Source organism: Atractosteus spatula, chromosome 8 (assembly GCF_055471065.1).
Source record: "Atractosteus spatula isolate fAtrSpa1 chromosome 8, fAtrSpa1.hap1, whole genome shotgun sequence".
Taxonomy (NCBI): Eukaryota; Metazoa; Chordata; class Actinopteri; order Semionotiformes; family Lepisosteidae; genus Atractosteus; species Atractosteus spatula.
The window spans coordinates 9,328,326-9,351,016 of record NC_142713.1 but is presented as its reverse complement, the minus strand read 5'-3'; the positions used below and the strand labels follow the sequence as shown (position 1 = coordinate 9,351,016).

The 22,691-nt window shown below is 39.7% G+C and overlaps 1 protein-coding gene across 1 annotated transcript in view; it reads left to right on the top strand.

Annotated features, from left to right (window-relative positions):
• The window catches only part of LOC148829168 (voltage-dependent calcium channel subunit alpha-2/delta-4-like), a 205,026-nt gene that overhangs the window by 173,632 nt on the left and 8,703 nt on the right, over positions 1-22,691 (top strand). The window contains exons 33-38 of the mRNA XM_088923114.1: positions 3,511-3,581; positions 5,349-5,424; positions 6,229-6,281; positions 7,141-7,196; positions 9,777-9,797; positions 11,616-11,733. Coding sequence (XP_088779240.1) covers positions 3,511-3,581; positions 5,349-5,424; positions 6,229-6,281; positions 7,141-7,196; positions 9,777-9,797; positions 11,616-11,733 — 395 coding nt within the window. The remainder of the gene's footprint in view (positions 1-3,510; positions 3,582-5,348; positions 5,425-6,228; positions 6,282-7,140; positions 7,197-9,776; positions 9,798-11,615; positions 11,734-22,691) is intronic.

Genomic DNA, 22,691 nt, shown 5'->3' with positions numbered 1-22,691 from the left:
GCTGCTCTGCGTCCAAGAGGGATCTTGAACTTTGAGCTTACCAAAGACCTATGTGCACTGTGAATCCTGCTGTACTAAAGCAGGGTGTAAGTGAAAATCAGATGACCTCCCTTTTTGAAGCCTTTCTTACAGTACGTTCTTAATCCTTAGGAGTAAAGGTGAGAAGGAAAAACCTAACAATACAACGTCTTAGCCTAGAGAAAAATGATCTTAAAACAAATTAGCTCTATCTGAAATAAAGTTCTTATCCTGTTTAAATCTTATAATAACTGAATTAATCTGCGTTTTATTGATGACTTTTGTCTTGGGGAGCACTGCTTCTGAGCTGAAAGCTAACATCATGCTTATGAAGCTTGAAAACCTCTTCCAAAAACTGGATAAAGAACTGTCATGCAATCACATTTTTAGTGAATCACAAAACATACCCTCACAATCACATGCATTACTAAAGCTTATCTAAAGTAAAACAAAATTTAATACAGAAATATCATAAACAGGAAAACATCTAATATCCTTTTCTTACACCTGAAAGTCTGTGTCCCCAGTAATAACAAACTTGTCTAGGAAGCCTCACCTTGCCCAGCCTCCTTGCTCAAGTTGTCTCATTGCTCAAGTGAGCAAAAAGGGATCAGAAGCAGAAGGAAAGCCCTGACCAGTGGAAAGAAAGTTATTTGCACTGAACGGACTCCACAGCAAACCAGTCACAAAAATAACATCCTCATTTCACCTTGCAGATTCATTGTAATTCTGGTGCTTAGAATTTATAGACCGTAAATACCCAAACAGCTGTTCAAATTACAGCATTAATTAATATATTTTCCTCAAAATATTTTGTATAATGTCCTTGAGGAGCCAGGAGATGAGTAAATACTTAGAGACTACCTAGTTCTTCATGTTTTCCCTCATGGAAATTGTTAGAAAAAACATGCTCTATCAAAAAACTATTCCTGTTAAGGGTTAGGGCCTCTAGGCAGGACTGCAACCCTGCATGAATCCATCACAAAAAATACTATTCAATTTATACTTGCCAATTACCCTAATAAGCATGTCTGTGGAAGGGGGAACTGGGAGCTGTGAGAAAGCAAGGCTTTCACTGCTCAAAAAGAGTAGGGGTGTAACCCCGGGGTCCTGGCCAAATTTCCCATTGTCCCTTACCAATCATGGCCTCCTAGTAATCCCCATCTATGAATTGGCTACATTACTCTGCTCTCCTCCCCACTGATAGCTGATGTGTGGTGAGCGTTCTGGCGCACTATGACTGCCATCGCATCATCCAGGTGGATGCTGCACATTGGTGGTGGTGGAGGGGAGTCCCCATTACCTGTAAAGTGCATTGAGTTGAGTGTCCAGAAAAGCGCTATATAAGTGTAAGCAATTATTATTATTATTATTATTATTATTATTATTATTATTATTATTATTATTATTATTATTATTATTATAAGGTAGCACCAGGCTTTTTCCAAGAGTTTGATTCTGGCCCTGGGGTGCCATCTGCATGGAGTTTGTATGTTCTCCCCATTTTCTTGTGGGTTTTCTCTGGGCGCTATGAGACCAAAAACATACTGGTAGGTTAATTGGTTTCTTGGAAAACAAACTGGTCCTGGTGTGAGTGTGTGCATGTCTCTGTTTGTGTCCGTGTCTGCCCTACAATGGACTGGCATAATTTCCAGGCTATATCCTACCTTTCACCCCTTTGCTTGCTGCAACCTTAAAGTGGCAGTTAGAAAAAGGCTAGATTTGTCTTGTGTTTCATACACAGAATTGTGAGGAAATGTACATTTAAATGAATTCTGTAAAATGAAGTTTACTATTACAGTAGCATTCAGGAATTAAAATATTGTTTTATGGAGTTACAATTAATTTCATATTATTATTACCATGACTTGCAGATCGTGGGAAACAGGTTTGCAGGAAACAGGTGTCTGCAAATGTATTTAAAATGACCAGACCACAGCCTGTATTTAGCTCTGTCCTTCTGGTATCAATAGTGAGACAACACCTTCTGATTCATTTCCCTGGGCTGGCTGTAAATAAGATCCGGACAGATGGTGAACTTGGAAGACATTTGCAGTTTAATCTTCACTTCCATCCCACACTGACAAGAAAATTAGCTGGGGAGCAAAATCAAACATGCTAAATTGAGAAGAAAACATTACATATACAGCTTCTTTGAAGAAAAGCTCCTTATCTGGCAGCTCAAGCATCATTTCCTGACTAATGAGAATGCCTTATTACTGTCAGCATTAACAAGCTGTCAGTTTCTGATGAAGCAGGAAGATTTGGTGGAGGTTTGCCTTTTCATAAGTTCTGATTATAAACACTATCCAGATGTGGGTATGAGCTGGGCTCTTGAGACACATTTAAAGTCACCTTCCTGTCATATTTTGGCACTAAGATTATGAATCCTGTAAAGTTTCATAGTTGTGGAGAGGTACCTACTATTTTTGCTTGCTCAGTGGTCTAAAACTCAGCAGGAAACGTCAGTGTGAGTTCCCACCTCGTGATTTTGGAGCTGACTTAGACTTGGGGATTTAGGTTTCTACGTGTTGCTCTACTGCGAAGCTGTTTTCCTCTCCCTCCAATAAAAGCTCTAAGTCAGTCCCTTCATATAACTAGCCAATTCCCATTTAAAGCAATGACTGCTCACTCCATTAAACATGCATCAAACTGTCAGTACATTAGTAATGTACTACTTAATGTTACGCATTAATAAGTGGATTAATTAAATATAAGTAATATCAATGTCAACATATTTATGTAACATATAAAAGTGTTAGCAGACGAAGAATTTAGGCAGCATTGACCAACCAAAAGTGTCCTTACAAATGGAACAGATCCAATTTGGATTTGTCCTAAATGAACTCAATTTGAACTTTTCCTACGACGGTACACAAAGTACAGTCCTGCTGTGTGCTGAAAGCTTGCTCAGAAAAGGCTTCAGTGCAGTGTATGCTGTCACTGAGGCTGTGTTCAACACCCCAGGGGCTGCAATGACTCTGACACTTGGTCAGGGTCCCCTGATGTGCTGGCTTGTTATGCATGAATACGTTATTCCTTAGAATGTCATCACTGGGTTCTTATGTGATGAACTCGGCCCAAGGATCATTGTGAGAAAGGGAATATCAATAAAACCTCAGGAAACACTAACAGGAGGGACCTTTATTTATTACATACATTTGACACTAAATACATGTGCATTTTGTATTAAGGACAAAAAATAGATCTACAATGTCAAAGTTTATGGATCTGTGTAGTGTAGTAATAAGGTTCCATTTATTCATAGCTGTTCAATATATTACTAGTGATATTAATGATCAATTTCAGGTTCATTGGTTAATTGTTTAGTTCATTAGTATGTATGGTATTGTTTTTTCAGTCGGGTTTGGAGGTGATGATAAGGTTTTTATCCTTTCATTCTGAGAAATATCTGTGTTATGCTAAGAGGCAACATGGTGGCCATTATCATTGCCTATGTCCCCTTTTACTGACTTGGTCTTATCTTTTCAGACTGGGAAGTTCTTCGGGGAAGTGGACGGCTCTGTGATGCTGCAGCTACTGAACATGGGCATGTTTAAGAAGTAGGGTTGTCATTTCTTAGCAGACATTGCTGATATTTATACATTCTGACTAATCTCCCTTCTTTAGATAAGGGATTTCCAGTCCAAATCCTTTGATACTGGTATGACAGCCAGCTTTCTGTCTAACTCTGTTCTTAATGACCACAAATGGCACATTATCGGCTTAAATGAAGCAATTCAACAACTTCTTCGAGCCCTTCAGGTGCTATTACTTTTAACAGAGACCTGGAGAAGCTGCAGACACCTACAGACATCCCAATCAGGATGGGATACACCTGCTCACTGCAAATAGAGAGGATTTTCTTAAATGTCTAAACTTAAAGAAGGGGTTGTCTTTTCCTTCATTTACACTCTATACATTTTCAGTTTTGTAGTAACAGCCATCTGAACAAGACAGCTTCTCTGTATTTTGTATGTGGACTGTTCCTGCTTGAGGCTTGAATTGACTGGTTTAGTAGGTCCAATATTACAGACTAACTCTGTATTCACTAAAAAGGAATGCAGTTTGATCTCTGATGATTATAATCTCATATCTTAATCCATTACTGCCAAAAATGCAGCATCTGAGTAAATAAACTAAGTGCTGCAGTTATCTAATCAAAATGTGCAGAGCCATTATTGAATTCTGATTTTCTGAAAATTTCATTAGAATTGGTTGGTAGTTTACATTAAAAATGAAGAAAGGGGAGTAACTGCTGTCAGCTTTTAACAGGTTACGATTTCAAATGGTGCTTACAACCATTATATGTAAAATATTAATACAATAAACAAAGCTGCCACAGTTGACACCATCTTAATTGTTAACAGAATCTACAGTACGTTCTTGGGCCTGCTTTTCACTGCAAATAACAATCTCAATTAATTTAATGGACAGCAAATGCCATTTCTGTCTGTATCCAGATTAAGAAAGCGCAATGTAATTCATGTACAGTATGTCGGGTCAGAATTAGCCAGTATCTTTATTATTCACTATTCAATGGTTTTATCGATTGAGTAATGTTATTGTCAACCCATAGTAAATGGCAAATACAGCATTTTTAGTCAACAGAGAGGTTCTTTGGAATTGCAAACATACACATCTTTAATCCAAATGATTAGTGATTAGATTGAGGATAAATGATTTGGATTCAATCTTGAGTTTGTGGTTTGCGTTAATTCGAGTCAAATCAGCAATTTCACAATCCAAGCAGCATCTCTTGTAGCTTGTAGTCCAGCAGGTAAACATGATGAACAAGTAACATTCACCCCATTAAGAATTGAAGAACACACATCCCATTGTATCAGTTAAATCTCCGATATGTGTTATTATGTCCCAAGTTACTCTTTCAAAAGGATGTTTGATGCATCCAAATGCTCACAACATCAGAAAGACACCTGATATTACTAAAATAGGGTTAATATACTGTACACGTTCCTCACTGACAGTGCACGCTGGCAAATTCTGTAGGGAAGTGGGTGAGGTTTTTATTTAAACCCTTCCCTTTTATCATTTGTGTTATTATTTAGCTTAGCAGATGCTTTTATTCAAAGCAACTCACGTTTATGCCTTTTCACACAATATGGGCATTTTATTAAGGTAATCTGAGCAACTTTCCTTGTTGTAGGGTACTGTATAACAGTAGGGCCCTACCTGGGATTTGAACCCACCATCATCCAGTTATGAGCCAAAGGCCCCTGCCAGCTGCTCCATATTGCCACCACCAGAATAGTTTTAATGGTGAAATTATGTTGTCATTTGCCTTTAACTGTGTTTGTGCTTCTTTCCAGGGTGACGCTGTTTGATTACCAGGCCATGTGCAAGATGTCCGGCCATCACCACAGTGGTGCACGGCCTCTGCTGAGTGTAGGTTGCACCTCCCCATCGTTGCACTCTGCTTCTTCTTCCTCTGCTGCCTCCTTGACCATCCTCATCTACCTCATTTTTTTTTTCCCAGACAAGCGCTCAGTACAAATTCTTTCCCTTTCCGTTGGTCTCCTTGCACAGAAGCCTCTTTCTCCTTCCCTGCACCCCTCATTCTCAAAATAGATTTGAGATGTTGAGAAAACAAGTTGCTTTTACATATATATTTTTTATCAGAAATAATGTTCTGCCCTTGTCTTTTTTTATATATATATACAAAATAAAGCAGCCACGATGTTCAACCTTTAAATTTTGGGCAGGCAGCGTATTCAAGAGTCGGGAACAATATGTATTTTTTCATAACGGTGGATTCGTTGTTTTGTTAACTTGGTCATTCATTATTCAGCGAATGCACACAAAGAATAAAAGTACATTTTGCCTCACCTATAATTCACCGATGTTAATGAATGTCCTTTGGTCTGAGACACAGCAGCAATAAAAGCAATAAACAGCTGTCATAGCAGAAAGATTATTCTAAAGGATCCAATTTTCACAAGCCAGTACTAGTGCCAAATTGATTATGATGAAACATTAGCAATACCTGACTGTCATTTTTATTATTTTATAGTTTGCTGTATCAGGGTTGTATTGGGGAATGGTATTTCAGACTGTTATTTCTTTTTCTAATGAATAAATTATCTTTGCTGGAGAAAAAAAAATGGCTCTACCTTTGTCTTTTTGCCCCCTATGCTTCTGAATGTTCTTTTCTTACTGTAATTCCATTTCTTTTTTTCTTTCTCCTAACAGCCTTTCTATGGATTTCTGGGAGCCCTCAAGTGGTTCCTCAGCAATTTATTCCTGTAAGTGTTGAATGTCCTGGCTGGAATGCAAAGCACTCATTTGGCCGTGTAGCACAGGCTTCTATTGTCACATTAGCTTTAAAAGCAATGAGAGTCTTCTGTACTCCTGTTATGAATATCTCTTTTCATGTTCAGGACTGTTTTTTGAAAGTTCACCAGCTGAATAAAGACTGCTTTTATTACGTCAGTGCTGGAGGGAATTGAAAGCAGGAGAAAACTCCTTCATTAAAAAAAAAATAAATGCATTTCATTATCTCATATAAGACTGTAAGCGTAATACTAAGTTTTTCAGGGCACTCTGATTTACCAGATGAAGCACCATATTAATGTCTTAAATATTTAAATAAATAAACATTTAAATATACAGGTTAGATCATTCTGACATTCCATTAGAGGTCAACGCTGGTTCACTTTGGATTTCTTTCATGGAAGAGTGGTGCTACAGAAGATATACACATTCACAATCTTTCTAGGTGACAGAAGTGAAGTTTAAAAAGCACAGAGAAACTGCAGAAAGTCCGAGTTGCACCCCAATGTTCTCATCTACAAGTTTGTATCACGACCTGGTAGGCCTGTAAGTTTCACAGTGCTTTGGCATCACAAAACAGGGCCCTTCAAGAGATTGGTCGCAGAAGGATTTGAATGTGTGTTGCAATGAACCACTTCCTTTTGAAGAGGCTGTCTGAAATTTCACCGCTTTTTCAAAATCAAAATCTGTGATGTTAGAATCTTGAACAAATCTCAATCGTTGATTTACTTTAGTATCCTTTAAGGCCTGCCTTCAAAATATTTTAACAAGAAGAAAATATTGTTTCTCAACAAGCACCATTTTTACACCTTGCTGTGTTTTTTTTTTTAGTTTTCTGCTGGAGTTTAACTTCTGTGGATTCTGGCATTCGGATAACATTGTAGATGGTAAGTACTGTTTTTTTTTAAATAGTTGCTGAATCAAACATATAGAGGAGGGAAACCAGGCTTAGCAACAAGTAAGATCAACAGTAGGATGGATAGTAACAAAGCCTTTTTCACCTGTCGTAGATGTATATGCATAAAACCTAGTTTATAATTTACAAATGAAGGGAAAGTGAAACACTACATTTTCAAGTTTCCATAAAAAAGTCTGCAAATCTTGGAAATTAATGATCTACAATAATAATAATTCTTACACTTAGACAGCCCTTTTCTCGACACTCCATTCAAAGCACTTTACAGGTATATGGGATTCCCCTCCACCACCACCAATGTGTAGCTCCACCTGGATGATGCAACAGCAGCTATAATGCACCAGTATGCTCCCAACACATCAGCTATCAGTGGGGAGCCATTTTATAGAAAGGGATGGTTAGGCAGCCATGATTGTTAAAATCCAGGGGGAAATTACACCCCTACTCATTTTGTGAAATGCTCTTGGATTTTTAATGACCACTGAGAGTCAGGATCTCGATTTTACATCTCATTAGAAGGATGACACCTTTTTTTACAGTATAGTGTCCCCATATCTATACTGGGTCATTAGGACCCATACAGACCACAGGGCGAGTAGCCCCTACTGGTCCCTACTGGTGAGTTTCAGTATATTGCTAGTTGTGAGTTGCAGGGTGATATATCTGCTGGCTATAAAACTAAATTAAATTGCAGCTGTTACAAAATCCTGCATGATATTTGAGGTGAATGGCTCTGAATGTCACAATTCTACTTTAAACAGATATTTAAAAAAGACCCGGAGCTATGCAGAAATTGTTTATCATGAATCTGTAAGAAGAATGTTTTTTTTTAGTACTGTGACATGGATTCAAAGGAGGTTGAACATCTCATGCCAGTTGACATAATATGCAGTGACACATTGCTCATCACCGTGCCAGCAGAAACATGCATTCCACAACTTTCTGTCATCCCAGCCCTTGTGGCCAGTCAATTACACGGATCAGTGTTTTTACATCTCGCCCTGCCATAACCCCCAGTTTTTCTTCCCAGTCTGGTCACTGAACGATACCCAACTGCTATCTCACTTATTTTCTTGACTTCCTGTTCAGTCATCCTGGACTCTTTCTTACTTGTTTTTGCAAATTGTCTTGCTTCCAGTAAAATATAACCCTCAAGCCTGAAATACAGTGACAATGACACTGTTTCCTTAACTTGCTTACAAAAGGGTGATGCTGCATTCCAGTCTGGTGTCACAGTCAGATTCATATTTCTCTTGCATTACTGCTGAATGTACAGAAACAGCTGAATCTTTTTGCTTAGTCAATTTTTGCAACGTAATTTTGTTTGGCGTTCTGTGTTCCATCACTTCCAAAGCAAGGTGTGGCATTAAGTGGGGGGCGTGGTCAGCGTGGAGGCGGAGCCCTGGTAGAAGGGCTACTCCTCCCCTTTGTAGTCCCAGCTGTCCTGGCTTTTAAATGATGAGCGACAGCTGTGCAGGTCCTTTAAAGGCACACTGGACATCCCTAGAAGGGGGGAGTTTTACACTGACAGTCCCGAATGGGATTGTATCTGCGTAAGGCGTTCTTTTTCTTTTCATTTACTTTTTGCCTGTTCCATCACGTATTTTCACGGGGGCAAGCACACGCACACACACACACTTTTTTCATGCATTTGGTCTCTGCTAACCTCACACCAGTGCTTCCGTCTGCTCACGTTGACATTTTACCGGTGCTCACCGCGGCGCCTCCCCCACCGCACTGAGTGTCAGTGCTGGTGACAACCTCAAGTAAACGTAATAGTGTTTAAGCTGAAGGAAATGCAGTGTACGAGTTGAGATGGTGATGTGGAAGAAGGTTGCGGTTGAAAGGAGGTCACGCCACTGTTGTGCTAGCGTAGTAACACATTTTTACTCAATCAAGAACCCCACAGAAGATTCCAGAAACCCTTGGAATCATCTCCCACAACTGAAGTCGCTTTTTCAAAGAGCCACAGCCCATTATGAAAAGAAGCATCCTATACTTTTTTCCACCTTCTGCTTAACTTCCATCAAAGCCCTCTGGTCCTGGTTTTCCTCTTGAATTGTTAAGGTTAGAACTGTCAGTACAGAACCTTGAAAGATTTATCTCCAGATAAATGGAAGATGAGTCCTTTTTACTGTATATCTTAGTTCAAGGCACATCTTTCTTTCTGGAAAAGATTTGTAACGCAGTCCTGCGCACCATGTTTGTTGTGTTTCGTAGTGAACAAAACCGAATGCCCAAAACTGTGGTAGCACATGTGCAACCTATAGTTCTATATCACATATAAAAATTGTATGTTTTATATCAATGTGTAGTAATTATTTTCAATGGGCCACAGTCAGCACAATGGAATTTGTGGATAAAGCGAGAGAGGAGCTCATGGCAAGGCACCACAAGTCCTAAATCATTACAACACTGTACGTTTAAGTCAGCTTACTAACTTATTCTTTGTTTCTCCTGTTGTTGCTTTTTTCATGACAAACGATCATCAATTCATCATCATGTTCACCTCCACATCATCCCTCCCATCTTCTGTGACTAATTTCTGTAGCCAAGGCTGTCTTCCATTCATGTAAGTACCCACCTGTGTGAATTCACTGTCATGGCCATGTGGTCTCATCCTCACTAAGTGAAAGTCAAAGTGCTGGGTGCGAGCATTCTCATCCAGGGTGTCGGAATGGATATGTGGACGTCTGCACTGAGCTCTCTTCAGTCTTCTCCAGTATGGATTTTACATCATCCTGGTTATTACATTAGTTCCCTTGATCTCTGACAGACTTACAGGAGCTCCGGGTTTGCTCCTTTCTTTAGCGGTCTTTAACAGAGGGGAGTTTTCAATGAAGACGTAACATACCATAATACCGTCCCAGCAAGAGCTAGTCCTGGGTGAATCTGAAATCCAAAATCTGCATCATAAAAGAAAGCCGTGCTTCATGAAATGGGATTATGTAAGGCAATGTGTCTGTGTGTATGCGTATTTGCGTAGGTGTCCGATATGAGGGTGGCAGGTGGCAGCAGAGAAGACTGAGAAAGCACGGAGGATCACAGCACACAGCAGACATCACGAAACTCACTCAGAGATAATTATTTGAGCGGAGAATGGGAACAAAGGTTGTAGAATCTGTGACAGTGCTAAATAGAAAGGTCAAAGCTGTTCTCAGGGGTTTTTTTTACCGAGGAACGAAACATAAAATATCCTTCATTAAATGTTACTCACAGCAAAAATGTTCTCTACATATTGACACAAAATAAGCTTCCACAAGAATTTTCCTCGTGGTTTTTTTTTATCATATCTGTTCATTATAAATCATAATAGAAACAGCACAAAAAATAGGAATTCATTTTCTTCATGGCAATATTACAGTTTTGCACTTATGCAGCTGTCTTTTGAACATGCTTTTAGAAATTACAGTGATAGGCTTTACAGAGAAAAGGCAGAATAATTTGCATATGGTTCATATACCAGGACACCTCTAGAAAATATTGTGTTGTGGGGCACAATTTAACAGACTTTTTTTCTAGAAAAACATGCCAGAGCATCTGTCCTGCAGAGCAACATGACATCTGGGAGGAGTCAACAGGGCTCATTTGTCACCTTTTCATTTCCGGAGCGAGTTTTCAGCAGCGAACTGACTCTTGGAGATAACTGTCATGTGTTAGTTGTCACACTTCTCTAAATGTATGGGCTACCCACACTGGTATGTTTGTAAATAATTCAACATTCTTTGTGAAAAAAAAAATTGCAATGTTGCATCAACAGCATTGGGAAAACAAGCAAATAAGCTTATTTGCAGGTAACAGTTTCCAATTTTTTAGTGTGGGAGAAGCGAATTACATCAGTCTCACAGTGCTGTTGTGGAAAGCAAGGTCTGTAACTGTGGTAAGTGATTCACGATTGCTAGGCAGGTCTAAACATTCAGGCATGTTCTTTTTTGAACTAGGGTCAGTTCCTTATTTTAGCAGCCAAACAGCTAGGGGTGTTTCTTGTGGGAGATTATGTACCTGAATGCCACAGATGTCCAAAGGTGTGCTCTGAGAAATGCTGAAGAACGATTTTATGTTCATTTTAGCACATATCTGTCGCGAGCAGAATGACTCACATCATTGAGATGAAGATGAGGTGAGGGCATCCTTATTTGGAGTTGATACAAGCATTTATTTATTGAACTAATTATTCGATCGACAAGATAATAATGCTATTCCTTGTTGGTAATTCCTTCGCTTATCTACAGAGACATGTGAAACCAGTGGGTCTGTGCCTCCCCCAGGGATCATCTAGTTGTTCATCGCTGACAATCTGTCGGTGTAGCTCTCCGCAGCAGTCAAAGGTTATAGAGTGTGTGCGTCTGAGATGAGGTCACACTGAAGTCCCCCCTTCCTCTCTCTCCAGCTCACAAGCACAAGAAGCACGAAATGCTGCAGCCCTGCGACACTGAATACCCAGCCTTCGTGTATGAGCCCTCCATCAAAGAGACCAATGGATTAATCGATTGCGGAAGCTGCCAAAAGTAAGAGTGCTCTCCCAGCTCCAAGCGCCCACTTGGAATGCCCTTCGCTGACCAAACATTTACATGTTTGTCAGAGAATGTCAAGACGATACTGCTCCTGTACTGCTGTAACTCAGTCATTTTCTCTATTTTTATTGCACTTCTCTTCTGTCGCTCTGTGCCTTGTACTCAAATCTCCTTTGCTGCTCATCTGCCAAGCCTGGAACGCACGCAGCTGACCTGGCCTTTTTTTTACGAAATTATTTGCTTGATCCCCTTATTGGAGGCTGAAGTACAAGAATCACCGTTGAAAATAAATCAAACACTTTAGAAACAGGTTTGGCCATGCTGCTTGGCAACAGCACACAACTTTAACCACCTAAAAAAAAAGGTTTTGTGGGCGGCCTTAGGGAATGCTGAGGTATTCGAGTACAAAAGAGACTTAAACTTAAAATTAAAGTTATAACTCAAACTTAATTGTTTTAAAAACTCTAAATAAACAGCCCATTTTAATTCTTCTATACCAGTACCTTCTAGATGTATAGTGCTACTGAAGTGCTTTGTTTACAAACACCAGCTTGTCCACAGTGAGTCAGAAGTTCCCTCTCAATTCCTCCTGCTGTTGGGAACAGGCACATAGAGGTCACACAATATCCAAGTGGTGCACTAGAGCTTACTTCTTTTGTAGATACAATAAAATCAGAAACATTGTCCTTCCATGAACTGACACTATGAGTTGAAGTGGGCACAGACCTCACTAAAAATATGCTTTGATGTTTCTTCGTCTGGTGTTGAAAAGGAAGAGAAATCAATCTCTGTTAAATGACTCCAACTGTGTGGACAATCCCTTCACTGCAGTTGTGCAGATGGGGCAATATTGCCACCTATAGGGGCTATGCAGCTCTGTGTCTTGAAGAAATGTTCGATCTTTGAATACCTATGAATCTTATGATCTTATGAATCACAGGTTTGGAAGCACGCGGACCAGATCAAAATTCTGTAATCTGCATAACAGAATTTTATTTTTGGGAATTTTGCAGTAGGCAGGTGAAATGACACTGCTGTGTCCCTGAAAATGGTGTCCTTGGGCACAAGGTGAATGCCACCCAGTGTTTGGTATTTTTTATTTTTATGTATTCTATTATGAATAGTCTCCTGCATCAGCCCCAGTTAATACAGAGAAGGAGGAGCCCTGTGGACATTGTCCTTAATAATCCCCTCCAAAAAACCCAGGTCCTTTCAACTACAAATTGTATTTTAAGTCATAGAAGTGGTTATGATTTTGTAATACTGAGCCTGAGAATCAAGTTGGTAGGCTGGTGCTTATTAGTTTGTATACCAAGTTAATCAAATGGCTTATGGAATGCTAGTGACCTAACAGTAAGTGAACTAACCAAAAGAATAGTAAACCGTGACACAGCAAATAAAACAGCAAGGCAAAAAAAGAAAATAAAGGCACAGCAGTCCAGAAGAAGGCAGTCTTGTTGCACCTCAGGCAAAGAAAGTCTGGCATAGAACAACGTCAGCCTTAAGCGGCCCAGCTTCAGTCCTCCAAGGAAAGGCCCAGGAGCGGATGGAACGGGATTTCCTGGTGCCTGCCGGACAAGGCCAACAGAGACATCTCCTGAAGAAGGGTCTTGACCTTAACCCGTCCCCTGGTCCTCTCTTCTACTCCCAGAAGCCCCCACACAATATAGTCCCGGTCAGAGCTCCCAGCTTCCAGGGAACAGAATCCCCGAATAAGGAAAAGCTAGCTCCACTGGGACCCAGGAAGGTGGCCCGAAAAAGAAAGAGACAAAGTGAGAGGGAAGATTAAGGGGGTGTTGGGCAATAGAGGCTGCCCCAAATGGGAATTGGGAACACAGCAAGGATAAGGGCAAAACCCGGAGCCGTTGTGCAGGGCGCAGGCTGGATGGATCATACAGGCTGCTTCAGTGGCCTGAAATGATGGGAGTCAGCAAAGAGTCCTGAGGGTTCCGGACTACGGAGGCTTCCCTGGAATGAGATCAGGAAAACAACAACTACAGGAACCTGCCGAGAGGGGTCCAGCATTCTGGAGAGGATAAACTGCACATACTTTATCCGTTAAAGATTCAGCCCATAAAACCGATGAAAATTGGAGTGAGCGATGGCAGTACTGCCATCCAGGGGATGAGTAGTGCAGGAACAAAAATGACGACGCACCTCAACAGAGGTGCTGTGGCATTATATTGAGAAGGGGCAGAGTGAATAATTGGAGTCCTGATTAGTAATAAAGATGGAAGGTTAAAAGGAGATCCAGTCAAACCAGTAAGACTCTGGAAAGCCATGAGCCCTTGTGCGAATTTCCCAGTGCAACCACCAGGCCGACTGACACCACAGGACATTGGTTGTAACACGTGGTGCTCCTAAAATATGAAACCTATAAATGATATATAAATATTAAAAGGCGTAAGAGAAGAGTAGAGGATGACTTGGTCCATTTGGAAATGGACAACCAAACCCATTCTAATACCAGCTCTTTTTATCCACAGGCATAAAGCAATCTTGTCCCATTTTTTTCTTGCGTACAACTCAAGAGGTAACACCAGCCATTACAGTCAATCCTACTGTATTTCTGCCACAGTCTACCCTACAAGTACCGTAATAGAAGTTGCAAAACATTAAAACAAACATTGGAAAGGTAATAGATAACATGAGCATGGACAAAAACTGTGCCGGATGTCAGGGTTTCTGCAGCCCCAAACTAAACACAGCTACAGTGAGCGTGACAGGCACTTGAACTCTCGTTAGCAAAATTAACCAACTAATAGACTGCAGCTGCCGCAAGTGTATAAAAGAGATCTGAAACCATTGCTCTAAGAGCACGGCATTGATTGAAAGTTCTGAAGTCTGTAGTTCAACGTGTTTGGTGGTAGCTGTGCTGATCACCCGTCTATATCGCAGTAGGGGCCCCAACATGCCAGATGACGAATACATAATTGGTGACCAGGAATCTCTCGGGGAGTTTGTCTTTTCAACCTGTGGTGGCTGGCAAAGCCCTAATGTCATCAAATGTACTTTGTGAGAGGAGCAACAGAAGCTGAAGTATCAGATCTGTCCTAGAAGTACAGTGCAGTACAAATGTATCAGTTGCTTCAGTATCTAGAACCAAATGAATCACAGATGCAACCTCTCTAACAGTTGATCTTCGCACGTCAACAGCATAAATAGATAAACTGTGATAAGGAGGGTTTTTTTTCACTTTTTTATTTAAGGTTTACTTGAACAGAAAAGAAGGTCGGGCTTAACTATTATGCATGGGATCCATTCAGAGAGAGCAAGCGAGTTAGTCAATAATTGGCATATATGTCAAATTCTAAATCATTTGCAGTTTCCCTCCAGAATGCAACTATTTGGAAAATGAGCAAATTATATTACATCATTTGGTGATCCTGTCAAGTATTTAATATTAAACCCCAAGATTTAATATTCACCCGAAGAAGGAGGCTCCACATCTGAAACATTGTTTCCTTTCTTCTCTTTTCAGCATGGGATAAACCTTTACCTTGTTCCTTTACAGCCTACACATGCTGACACAGCTACCTACTTGCAGTATTTAATATTATATAATGAATGTTATTCACTGAAAGGTACTGTATTTAATATTATGTTGATAGGTTGATGGGCAGTGCAGTGACTCAGTGGTTAGCATTGCTGTCTTACAGTGCTGGGGTGCTGGGTTCAATTCTGAACTCGGGGCATAATCTGCATTGAGTTTGTACTGTATGTCCTTTGGGTGCTCCAGTTCCCTCCCACAGTCCAAAACCACACTGGAAAAAAGAGTCCCATTGCCAGGTCAAGCTGAACTGGAAGCAGTGGTTAGAAAGTGGATGGTTCGATGATAGGTGGATATGAGCCCCTTAAGGCACCAATATTTGCACTTAACAAAATGAATTTTGTCTATAAAACCTTCTTTACAACATCACAGTTCTGCAGTATCATGATCATCATCAACTGCCTTTTCGTTGGTTTGCCAGTGGATGATGCGTAGCCTGCTGTTTCTTTCTTCAGCTGTTCTGGAGGCTACAGATATTGGCATTGCCAATGATATTATATTTGCAAGCTGTTCTTGATTTTCCTCTGTCTTGTTTTCAGCTGATAATTCCCAACATGAAATCTCTTTCTAACTTGGATTCTTGTCTTTCTATATATTATAAAGTGAAATTAATATGTAGCACCTCACAATATTTTTATACACAAACTGTTCCTGACTATTTTGCTTGGTATCGATTAACTGGAAATGTTTTCTTGCCTGGAACACCAAGTTCTGTTTCCAAATGATGCTTAGATGTCATCATGGTGGCCTGTGGGACAAAGAAGCTTACAGTATATAGTTACTTACCCCTTTTGTATCCTTTTTCTCTATGATCTTGTACAGTCCTTCTCTAAACTCTGCTTACCAGTCGTCACATAGCAACAAGCGATCGGCCCTGTCATCATCTTCAATGTGATATATCCTTCATCTACCAAGAGTGTCCAAAAGGTTTTCTTTGCATCAATCTCTTGGATGATTTACCAGCTTTTCAGAGGGGTTCATATTTTCTCTTTGCCTACAGACGGGTAGATATGTTGCAATTACAATTAAAAGACAACCAGTTAGAAAAAAGTGATTCAATTCAGACAGTTCAGCCTGCTTCACTAATTCAACTAAGCATAGGGGTTTTCAATCATCAGGTGCCAGCTCTTAATGAGTCGACCTCATAAACAGATACTATGTGTTAGCTTTTCAGTGTGTAAGATGGCAGTTCTTACTATCTGTAATACCAATACCCATTCACAGCGAAGACTGCACAGGGTAGACATGGGTTGCGTTGGATGTGTGTTGAATGCAGCTCTCCCTGCCCCTACAAGAATTCAAACCCTGTCGGTAGAGGGCTCTGAACATGCACAGTGCTTCTGCCTAGACAGTGGACAATTCTGCGATGCCAAAAAATTATCATAGTGTTAATCACACTAACATTCAGAGTGGGGTTACATCACTTCTGTAACTAGCTCACGATATGAACCCTGTTACATAGGGCCCCTTCTCTCAGTTACTGACCTGATATTTGATCTCTCTATTATTGTTTTCATCTCAATCAATGTGACCCAGCTGACAGCTGTGGGTAGTTCTGTAAATTTTAGTTTCTTCAAGGATTGCATTGAGTGATGTCCACTCAAGTTGAAGTTAAAACTAGAAAGCTCAGTTCGTATGGGACCTCATTGATTTGAGCCCAGGATACCACAATCAGAATGTCTGTAAATTCACCTTGAAATGCTGAATGTATCATTTGCTACTGGCAGATTTTGAGATTTTTTCATTAACTGTGGACTTTGCTTATTTGTAGTCTGGAGAATCTGGGTAAAGTCTTTTTATCTTTGCCACTTTTAATTTAGTTTTCATTTTTTTTCGGTTTAGTCATAATCAAGGACAAATTGAAAAGAGTGCCTCAGGCTTTTTGTACTATTGATTTAAAAAATTCTAATGGCAATATACTACCAAGTCAATAATGGCACTAAAACGAGACAGGAGTGTAACTGTCAAATAAGTCTTATAACACTTTTAGTTTTCTAAGCTAAGACAGTGAATCACTGCATCCTGGGACTCCCTACCATTATGTTGACTGCACTTATGAGGGCTGTTTTGTTCAATCCAGTCATAAAAGTCGAAAACGCACAGCATGTTAAACGACCGTGGCTGGAACCATGACTAAAATGTCACAAATACAAGCTAAATTAATATTGATCTCTGCTTCATGTCTACCAGATAATATTTCTAAGTAATTATTCCATCCATCCATTTGCTAACCTCCTCATCCAACTCAGGCTCACAGGAGGAACTGGAGCCTAACTTGGCAATCAACAGGCTAAAGGCAGGATACACTCTTGGTGGGACACTACTCATCACAGGGCACACACAGACACATACAGTATACTCACACCAAGGTTACCTGGATCAGTTTTCCCAGAAGCCATTTAACCTATCAGTATGTCTTGGAACTGTGGGAGAAAACCACAGCACCCAGAGGAAACCCATACAAATACAGAGAGAACATACAAACTCCACACAAATAGCACCCCAGCTCCGGAATTGAATTCAAGATCCCAGCCATGCGAGGCGGCAATGCTAACCACTGTTTCACTATGCTGCCCTTACTTCTGAGTAATTATTGATCTTCTAGTATCCGTTCAAAGTAAATAGATTCTTGTTAGGATAAAGTAAGAAAGGAAAGCGTTGTAGTTACTTAACATGCGTCAGTTTAAACTCCCTTGGTTAGTTAGCACTTTTGAAGACATACAGTATTGCATTATTTTTCATGTCTTTCATTTTAAATAAGAAATTAAGACACAGAAATAAGTAGGATAGTCAACCCAACTTGCCCATTTCTTGGTTTCAGTCTTTCCACTTCTATCCCAATAATCTTTTTATTCTAGCTGTTCTATTCTAACCAACTATTCTAACCAAGAACCTTTCCACATCTGTCATTGGATTTTTGTTTCACAGTTTGTCCTGAAGTAGCGTATTTGGTTACCTTTCAGCAATTTCTTTTTCCAAAGTATATTTATGTGATGTACTAACCAAAACTGTGCACAATACTCTTTGGTGTAATGCATATTAACATAACTTCCCTTGATCTGAATTCAGCATTTTTTCACAAAACAGTTCCTTCAAAATTGTTTCCACCCTTTCAATGGTGTTATGTTTTCTTGCATTACAAATCATGTACACACATTTTTAAACTTTTCTTTTTAATTAAAATGACCGCCTTGATGAAATGATAATTTTAGAGGGTGAAAGAAATTAAATGTCAGCAAAAACTGCAAGAAAAATCACATACTAAAATATGTTGTGTGCACTGACCCTGTTTGCGATGGAAAATCTATATTAGCTCAGAAGCACAAAATTTCTTTAAAAACGTTGTGCTATCAGATGAATGTCCCTTTAGTGTTCGCATCTCAGTGTACTTACTCAATATAAAGTGGTTTCATTTTCTGAAACTTTCCTGCATTGATCTTTTTAGCAATTTGAGAATGTTTAAATATGGACTATTAAGTCTATCTAGAAGTCTATCTAATATCTCTTTGGGATTAATCGACTAATCTACAGCACCTTTCTCTACTTCATTCCTCTTCTGATTCCATATGTATCCAGTCCTAGATTTTACATTTGCCTCGGTCCTTAATAAAATGCTTCTCTAAAATTGTAGATCTTCATGTTAGATTCTCAGAGATTTTAAAAATACCTCAAAAAAGTTATGGATGATGTTCAGTTAATTGCTCTGTAGCAGATATGAATACCATAGCTCTGTTACCATCTTCTGGTAGTCGATTGTTACTGCAAAGAAGTAAGAAAAAATAGGCCAGAGTCCATAGGTTCATTTCGCACATGGATAACAATGTGATCGTGACTCATCCTTTTCCAGAACAATTTTCTTTTCTTTCCAAAAGAATTCATTTGTGGCTTGAAACATAAAGTATCTTAAAGGGCTCTGGTCTTGCTGTGAACCAGCATACAGAAAAACACGATCTCATTACTTGATAAAATTATTTTTTGGCACTTTTAAACAACGATAATCACTTTCCATGAGACTGGCAGTAAAGTATCACACTGTCATCATTTTACAGAAGGAATCATATGCAAATCTCCAATTAATAAAAAAAGACAAAGGCACATCCCAGCAAAGCACACAGTCCCAGGACACCACTGCAGCAGGCTTCTTATTTTTGAGACTTGATGATGTATGGTGGTGTGTTGTCTAGATAAACTACCCTCAGTGTATCTTTTTTTCGGATTAGGGACCAGCCTCTTCCTCCTTTAGAGACCTGTGAGGCTAAAAAACAGACCACAGTAAGAGTATGATTTAATTGGTAATGTTTCTTAAGGAGGTGTAACGCTAGCCTGGTATTACTGCCTTGCAGAACTAGAGTTTAGTTCTGGATTTGGGGTGCTATCTGCATGTGTGGGGTGCTATCTGCTGGAGTTTGTATGTTCTCCCTGTGTTCATGTGGGTTGTCTCCAGGCACTAAGGTGCTAAAGTTTCCTCCCATCATCCAAAGACATTCTGGTCATTTTATTGGCTTCTGGGTAAACATACCTGGTGTGAGTATGTGTGTGTTTGTGTGTGCCATTCAATGGACTGGTGTCCCATGCAGGGTGTATTATGGCTTGTGACTCATTGCTTGCTGAGATATGCTCTAGCTAACCCTGCGACCCTGAATTGGATGAAACGGTTAGTTGATGTGTGTATGATACAGGAGAGCATATGCAGCCTAGCTAAGTGAGTGCTGCACAATACACGCTTGCATCACAGAATCATGAAGTCAGAGTGAATATGTATCACATATTGAAGAAAAGGAGAATGTATAGCCCTTATTCACGTGCAATTGAGTAAAACAGAAAAAACATTTAAACAGTCTAGAGTCCCAGGGAGCCAGAGCTTATCGGCAAGCATCTATAGACAACAATATATTTTCTCTTTCTGGGGTGGAACAGCAGCCAAATACTCAATACTGTAGATTTTTTTTAATACAGGCTGTATTTTTATACACTAGCCTATAGCAAGTTTAATAGATCCTTTTATTTCTGTTTATTCTCTGATAACTAGTATTTGGCTTGTAGTATTCTGTACTCCCCATTTACAGTTACGTATGGTGTCTGTAATGCATTGTTAATTAAAACACCACACATAAAGATGTGTTTTTGTCACCTGACAGAATAAAATAAGAAAGTATATTTATAGCTCACATGCCAAAATTACAAAAGTCATCAGTAAAATTTCTGTCACCAGTAATGTTAAAAAATAAAATGTTATATGGTAATTCTAGGGATGTGCAAGTACAGAATTATCAAACCAGGTGTAATATCTCGATATTGGGCTTTAAATAGTGTATTATTTACAGACTATAACTCCCTACAGACAGCAGGCATAATACGTTTCTCACAAGATAAGATCACTTTATTGGCCATATACACAGACACAGACAGGGAGGGAAGCTTGGGGTCAGAGCGCAGGGTCAGCCATTTATACGGTGACCCTGGAGCGACTGGGGTTAAGGGCCTTGCTCAGGGGCCCAACAGAGTAGATTCCTCTGCCAGCCGTGGGATATGATATGAACTTCAGGCAAATGGTTATTGACCTCCAAAGGTTGGGGGATGGCTATAAAAAGAATCTTCCGCCTTTTACCGCGGAGCTGTGGTAGCTCCTGACCGGAAGGTCCTGGGCTCAATCCCAGGTAGGGGCAAGCAATGTAGCTTGCTCTAATTCTTTCCAGATTGCTCCTGGGTCCACTCAGCCTGCTTTGAGTACTGGGGGTTAATCCTTCCAGGGGTAATAGGCCAGCCGGAGTGTGATGCTGACCACATCACCTCCACCTCCAGTGTTGGATGGTCAAGTAAAATGGTGGCCCTTGCCCCTCATTTCCCATGGGCCTTTATGGCCAGAAAAGGGACCTACCTACCTTGTACTGTAGTGTTTATTATTAAGACATTCAAGACTCCACCATGTCAGGAAGAGGATGCAAGTGAATCTGGTCACAATGTTGTAAAATCCAAATGAACCAAAGTGGAATCTTCTTGACAGAGAGTGTCAGAGATGACCGTGTTCATCAGCTTTATGTTGTGCATATAAAAGGTGAAGCTCATGTTAAGAAAATATTATGCCTACTGTGATACATGGCAGGGAGTCTATTATGTTTAGGGGTTGTCTTGCATCTGTGCGTCCTGAAGCCCTTGTTAAGATAGTGGCAGTTATGAGCAGTCAGCCAAGAAACTGGAGCTTGGCCAAAAATGGACATTCCACTGTGGCAAGGATCCAAGCATTAATACAAATCGACACAGAAACACTTAACTCCACACAAAATTAATATTCTCAGTGGGACACATTATCCTATCTGTAAATCGTTCTGCTATATGCTGTTTTTTTTCTATTTCATCAATAGCATGAATAAATCTGGAGGGCACTGTTTAGCATCTCATTGAAGCGTAAGATTTCAGCAGGTGATTGCAATTGCTGTAGTGCCATTTACTGATTCAAAATGACTTGTACTGTGCTTATCTCACATGACAACCATGAGTCGCTCATGTGTCTACCATGATACAATAGCATTTGGCCAGCAAATGCATCTAATATCATTGACTCACTATAAACCAAAGAACAAACGAGCATGACCCTACAAACAGATAAATACCAAGCAGGGAGCATAAAGCTGAGGGGTAACAACTGTTTTCAACAGTACCTAACAATTAACAGATTCCAAGTCTTCTTTCTGTCAGCTGTATTAAGAAGTCAGTTCCAAGAGCTCTCTGAGGGACTCATTTAAATGTTCTTCCAAGGGTCTAAGGTAAAAGCTGGCAGTAAGTAAACTCCAAATAAAATTGTCAAGTGGATTGCCTTGATTTACATACTGCTGATTTTGCTTCTTAAACCAGGACCTACTTATGAAATGGGGAGAGGGTGTAAATTAGCATTACAAAATACTCCGAAGTGCATTGATAAAACAATTTTTTGCCAGCTTTTCTCACTTTCAGACTTAAGGGACTGCTGTTTTTTTTCTGGTTTGTTCTGAATGGAAGGTGCAGAAAATACAACAGATTGCAAAGAGCCTTCAAAATGAAGCCAACTCCATCCTTCTAAGATAAACTCGAGTCATGTTAAAGAGAAAATTGACTATTTTGTTTCCTACACAGACACTCACCTTATAAAGACTCATAAATAGTTATGATGAATAATAATACGTTTTCACAGTTCACAGTGTGAACAGTTGACCATTGTTAAAAAATATACAGTATAACAAAATATAATAAGTATAAATTAGATCAAGATAATCATACATTGCCAATATATCCTGGGAGAGCAGCAAGAAGTGCTATAATTGTACTGTACTGTATGCACTGTCACTAGAGGTCAGATTTTGCTTAGGAAAGCAAAGCACAACTACGGTTTGAACTACTCAATAAAGGGTAAAGATAAAAGGTAAAA